The sequence below is a fragment of the Lepus europaeus genome, chromosome 18 (assembly GCF_033115175.1).
Source record: "Lepus europaeus isolate LE1 chromosome 18, mLepTim1.pri, whole genome shotgun sequence".
In the NCBI taxonomy this organism is placed as follows: Eukaryota; Metazoa; Chordata; class Mammalia; order Lagomorpha; family Leporidae; genus Lepus; species Lepus europaeus.
Window position 1 is genome coordinate 75526789 of NC_084844.1, and position 6361 is coordinate 75533149.

At 44.2% G+C, this 6361-nt stretch overlaps 1 protein-coding gene across 1 annotated transcript in view; it reads right to left on the reverse strand.

The window, feature by feature from the left end:
* The window catches only part of LOC133747047 (leucine-rich repeat-containing protein 37A3-like), a 73888-nt gene extending 68064 nt beyond the window's left edge, over positions 1–5824 (reverse strand). Inside the window, exons 1-3 of the mRNA XM_062175178.1 lie at positions 3983–5824; positions 3603–3880; positions 1891–1962 (exon numbers count right to left, since the gene is read on the reverse strand). Coding sequence (XP_062031162.1) covers positions 1891–1962; positions 3603–3880; positions 3983–5824 — 2192 coding nt within the window. The remainder of the gene's footprint in view (positions 1–1890; positions 1963–3602; positions 3881–3982) is intronic.
* Between the last annotated feature and the right edge of the window lie 537 nt (positions 5825–6361).

Sequence of the window (6361 nt, forward strand, 5' to 3'; positions counted from 1 at the left end):
GTTTGTATTCAGAAATAATTTATGATGTCTATACAAGTTGTCCCAGTGATATAACCCGCAAACTGTTGTGAAAAATGTCAGTTAATTCTTTTTTTTTTATTATGTTACACTCAGCACTTCAAAATTTCTAGTTCACTGTCCGAGGTGACATGATAGATTATTTTTAGTTAATTACTTTTAATATTAAGTATTTTCCCCCAAAATTGGGAGTCTAAACTGATTCCTTTCAAAAATCAGTAAGGAAAAGATAATTCAACAAATGGACAGTGGACAAAACCTCAACGAAACATAGATATTCAATAAGTATATAAAGACATTTAAATTTATGAGTAATCAGAGAAATCCAAATTCAGCTGGGAACCCTTTTATTTGCCTGTCACATTAGCAAAATACAGAGCATCCCGAGGTGAAAAGGTGAAGGGAAGAGTCAGTGTTGGGGCATAGCAGGCTAAGCCCTCACTTGAGAAGCACAAATTCCATATTGGAGAGCTTGGTTAAAGTTTTGGGCCCTCTGCTTCTGAGCCACATGCCTGCTAGTGCACCTAGGAGGCAGCAGATGATGGTCCAAGTGCTTGATTCCTCGCCATCCTTGTGGGAGACCCAGAATCAAGTATTAGATCTTAGCTTTGGCCTGGCCCAGCCATGGCTGTTTTGGGCATTTGGGGATAAAGCAGTGGATTGAAGATTCTCTCTTTCTCTCACTCTCTCATTTGCTCTCGCTCCATCTCCCCCTTCCCTCAACTCTCATATTTCAAGTAAACAAATACATCTTTTTAAAAAGGATGAAGGGAAATGAATGTTCTTATTTTCTGTTAGCTGGAGTGTAAGTAAGTGTGCACAGCTTTTCTGAGGGCAATTAAAATTTCCTATTTCTGTAGTCTCCATCTATTTTCATTCTTTTTTTTGAGATTTATTTATTTATTTGAAAGTCAAGTTACACACAGAGAGAAGGAGAGGCAGAGAGAGAGAGAGAGAGAGATCTTCAATCCACTGGCTCACTCCCCAGTTGGCCACAACTGCCGGAGCTGTGCTGATTCAAAGCAAGGAGCCAGGAGCTTCTTCAAGGTCTCCCACATGGGTGCAGGGGCCCAAGCACTTGGGCAATCTTCCACTGCTTTCCCAGGCCATATCAGAGATCTGGATCAGAAGTGGAGCAGCCAGGGCTCAAACCAGTGCCCATATGGGATGCTGGCATGGCAGGTGGAGGCTTTTCCCGCTCTGCCACAGCACTAGCCTCCCCATTTTCTTTCTAGACTTCTATTTTGCAAAATGCTTGTCCATGTTCACAAGTGTGCACAAGGATTTTCCTTGAAGCAATACATGAGAAGTGGACATAATCCAAAATCCATCAATAGCGGGATTATTAAGTAAACTGTGAAATGGCCATCCATACTATAGAATTTCATGTAGGAGTTACATGAATAGGATAACTGACTGAGTACTAGAAGGGAAAGAAATCCAGGAGAAACCATGAAGTGAAAGAGCCAAGTTGCGGGATGTTACTATTTAGGTTAAAAAAGAAAGAAACCACACAACAAACCTATTATGCTCTATGTAAATATGTTTGTAGGTAAGTTTTTGGAAGGATATATGCCAAACTCAGAGCAGTGATTATTCCCTCATAGGTAGGGAGTTAGGACACAATGAAGGTCTTCACTATCCCTATCACTTTTTATCTACTAAGAATATAATCAGTATTACTGATAAATGATTCTTATTTCAAATTCTGTGCCTTGTTAAAACAACCATAGAATTATAATCAACAGATGTTGATTGTGACATGGAGAGGGGAATACTTTTTCTGACATACTGACCTCAAAATAGTAGAACAAGAAAGCTCTTACAATGCAGTTAGTTTTTTGTATTCATGTTTTGGGAGCGTGTACTCACAGTGTCTCAGCCCAACGGTATGCTTTCCATACATTTTCATCAATGAAATAAATTGAGTTTCCTTGGAAATTTCTGTAAAGGAACACAGTTCATATCCATAAATAGGTTGGAAAAGAATGAACAAAATGAGGCACCCTCATGGGGGAGTATTGAAATACAGAAATATTATCAGCTTTCTAATAAATACCAGTGCTCTTAAGGTCCATAGCTCTCTGCTTCCCGGTTTGCTCACTCAACAAATAATGTGGGGCCACTGACAAACAATGAAGCATCCTCTCAGAAGCTTAACTTCGTCTCTGTGCAATCTCTGACAGTAAAGACAGTCACTTTGAATATTAAGTATTTTCACCAAAATAACTCAGGTGTCTAAAGTGACTTCTATAAATCAGTGAGAAAAGGATAAATAATTCAAGAAAAAAAATGGGCAAAATGTATTGTCACAAATAAGAATAATGAAAACCTATGACAGGTAATACCAGTGCTTTGGCCAAGCACCCTCTGCTGAAATCTTTCCAAGTACGGAATGGATACAGACAATTTAAAATCAGAGGGACTAATGTGCTGATGTGGGAAAGCCTTTTGGAATACAGCATAGGGTAAAAGTGCCGATCACTGAGCCAGGAGCCAAGCATTACCTCCATAGGAAAAAAAGTGAGAGGAGGTTGGAAGGAAAGACACACAGCCTGGGTTATGGGTGATAGAGTGAGGACCAGGGGATGATGAGGGTTTGTGGGGGTTCATACTTTCACATTTTATCCTACATTCTTTGCGCTTTTTCAAAAGTGGGAAGGTACTCATAATCGACACATGTTTACAAGAAGCTGTTAAATGACTTATATTTAGCTTCAACTCTGAATTGCTGTGAGTGCTTACCTTTCACTCTGTCCTCAGTCCTCAGCAACAATGAACCTATTTGTTTTAGGTACACATTTTCCTGGAAGCAGGAGCAGCAATAAAACAGATACCTGTCTGCTCACCTGTCTGGTGGATATGTCCACTCGGGTTACTTTATGCTCACCAATAAAAAGTGCCTAACACCGAACACATCTCCTGCAAATGGGCTCTTCTTTCTGACTGCTGTGCTTCTGCCTTACAGACCACCATCATTCTCACTGTCATCCAGGGAAAGACTGTGGAGTCACCCGTTTTTATTTTCTGTTACGTCCATCGCACAATTCTTTAAGCCAGCTTTACAGATGAGGAGATTGAATCCAAGCTAAATAACTTTTCCAAAGTCACAAAGCTAATCACTGAGAGACCTGTGTTCAAAGCCAGGCAACCTGGCTCCAGAATCTATCCTTAAAACTGTTGTATCATCTCTAATAAGTTGGGATGAGGGTTGTGTTTAAGAATGGGAGTAAAGCAATGAGGTAATAATATGGTGAATGTCAATACATAAATAATCAGGCAAAGGAGTAAGGGCAATCACACAAGACTGAAGAAGGCACACAAGACTAAGAAGAGAAGGAGGATAACGAAAGCTCACAAGCAAAGTGGCCACTTGGGGGGGTGAACCAATGGAAAAAGGAAGACCTTTCTCTTAGTCTCTCTCTCTTTCACTGTCTAATTCTGCCTGTCAAAAAAAAACTACACACACACACACACACACAGTCAACATAAAGGTGGGGACTTGAGGAAGGCTCAGAAGATCTTGAGGAAAAGCTGCTGAGACAGGCAGGCTGTAGGGAACTATGAGGAAGGGAGATTCTTACAATATGCTGAAGGTGCCGTTGTAGCTGTTAGGCTCTGGTACAGGAACTTTGTGAAGCTTCTGCACTGGGCTGAGGCCAGTGCATGAAAGTGTCTCATTTCTGCAGGAACAGAGCTCACATACATTTACGGTGGCAGCCGCATTCAGGGGCTGATCTGTGACTTCAGTTAGGGTTGAGTGCTGAGTCTGAACCTGGCTTGGATGTAGATCTGTAGTCTTCTTCAGGGATGGAGAGTGGCCAGCTTTTGTAGTGGGTATCAGAGTTCTGGTAAGCTCCATCTTGGAAGGCTGAGCTATGACACTGGGTGATATTGGGTGCTGAGCTTGATGCTGACCTGCTGTTGGAACTTTCATCTCATTGTCCCCTGGGGATTGAGGTACGAGCTCCTTTAGTGGCTCTGTAGAAGGAGTTAGGGTCATTTGCGTGGTAGTAGAAGGTTTAACCTCTGTAGTACGTTGTGGAGTTTGGGTAATTTCCAGGTCCCGAGGCTTAACTGTGACTTGAGGCAGGTTTGTATGCTGAGTCTGAATCTGGACTGGAGGTGAAAATGTCACCTCAGGGTACATTGGATAAGGAGGAGGAGATATAGGCTTCAAGGCTGTAGAATGTCCATCCTGTGTAGTGGGTACCTGAGTTATGGTTGGCTCTAGCTTTGAAGGTTCAGCTGTGGCACTGGGTGACATTGGATGCGGAATTTGATCTTGACTTGGTTTTGGAACTACCATCTCATAATAAACTGGAGGCTGATAGACCACTTCATTTTGTGGCCCTGGAGGCTGCCCTGAAGTCTCCTGGGTGGTTGGAAGTGGTTCACCCTCCACAATGGATTCTGGAGTTAGGGTAAGTTCTACATCAAAAGGTTGAACTGTGACTTCTGTCAGGGTTGGATGCTGCACCTGAACCTGGTCTGGTTGTGAAAGTACCTCCTCATGGTGCACGGGAGGTACTTTAGTCCTCTTCAGGGCTGTAGAATGTTCAGCCTTCCTGGTATGCTTTGCATTTATGGTAAGCGTTGTGTCCAAAGGCTGAACTGTGATATTAGTAGGCAATGTTGGAAATTGAGCTTGATTATGACCCAGTGTTGGAACTGTCACCTCTTGATGTGTTGGAGATTGGGTTACACCCTCCTTGGGAGGTTGACTTGAGGTCTCCTGCTTGTCTGTAGAGGGTTCAGTCACCATACTACTGGTTTCTGGAGTTATGGTAAGTCCCAGGTCCAAATGTTGAGTTGTGACTGGAGTCAGGTTTGGAGATGGAGCTGTAGTCTTGCTCAGTTCTGTAGGATGCTCAGCCTCTGTAGTAGGTTCTGTAGTAATGGTAAGTGCCAGGTCTAAAGGTTGATTTGTGACACTGGGTGATAGTGGAGGTTGATTTTGATCCGGACCTAATGTTGGAACTGTCATCCCATGATGCACTGGTGGCTGAACTACAGTTCCTTTAGGTGGAGCCTCCTGCACATTTGTGGCAAGTTCAGCCTCTGTAATGGGCTGTGGAGTTATTGTAAGCGCCAGATCAAAAGGTTGAAATGTGATGCGGGGTGATTTTGGAAACTGAGCTTGATCCTGAGCTGGTGTTGTAACTGCCACCCCCTGATATCCTGGGGCTTGAGCTATACCCTCCTTAGATGGCCCTGGAAGCTGAACTGGGGCCTCCTGCATGATTGGAGAAAGTCCCCCTTCCATTCCAGGTTGTGTAGTTATGGTGAGCTCCATGTCCAAAGGTTGAATTGTGACTTTGGTCAGGTTTGGTTGCTGAGTTTGAAGCTCCTGCTGGGTTGCAGATGATTGAGTATTAGGGAAGTCTTGTGGCTCAGCTGGGGCTTCATTTTGCACTGGAGCATGTTTTGCATTCTTGAGGGGCTCTGGAGACTCAGCTGGAGAAGGTTCCATCTTTTCAGGCAGTGCCGGAGGCTGGGCAAGAGGAGGCCCAAGCTGGGTTGGAGAAAATTCAACTCGCTTGGTGGGAACTGTAGGCTGGGCAGGTCCTTCCTGCTGACCGGGGTAAGGATAAACTTCTGGAGTGGGCTTTAGGGTTCTGGCAAGGTCAATATCCACATGTTTTGGTGTGGTTTCAGACAACCTTAAATGCTGAGTTCTGAGTATTTCTTCCGGAATATGAGGTGAAAATGTCATATTCATTGGAATAGCATCACTAATCTCTGGGAAGATTACTGAAGGCTGGTTTGTGTCTCCCTGTTGGAGTGGTAATTGGTAAGCACTCATGGGGCGCTCTAGAGGTGGAACGGAAATCCCCTGCTGGCTTGGTGAAGGTTCCTTCAGTTCTTCAGGCTGAGCTGGGACCCCTGGAACTGGGGAGTGCTCATCCTCTTCCGGGGGCTTTGGCTGCTGAGCTGTGTCTGCCTCCTGGTCTTTGGTCTTTCAAAGGCTCAGGCTCCATAGGGAACACTGAGGCTTGATCTTGGGCTTCCTGATGGATTGGAGAAGGTCCAGCCTCCTCAGGGGTCTGTACATTTTCAGCTGTTTCCTCCTGCTGGGTCGAATAGGGTTTCTCATCCTGAATAACTTCTTGAGACTGAATTAGCAGTGGTTCAACCTCTTCAAGAGGCTTTGGAGGCAGAGCTGGGACTGAGGCCTGAGTTGTTGTGACCTCATGGCTGACTGGAAATGTTTCCATTTCTGCTGCAGGTTTTGGTGTTAGGGTCAGCTGCAGGTCTGGAGGTTTAGTAGTCACACTGGGCAAGTCGTACTGCTGAACTTGATGGTGACCTGGAGGTAAAATGGTCACTGCGTGAGGACTTG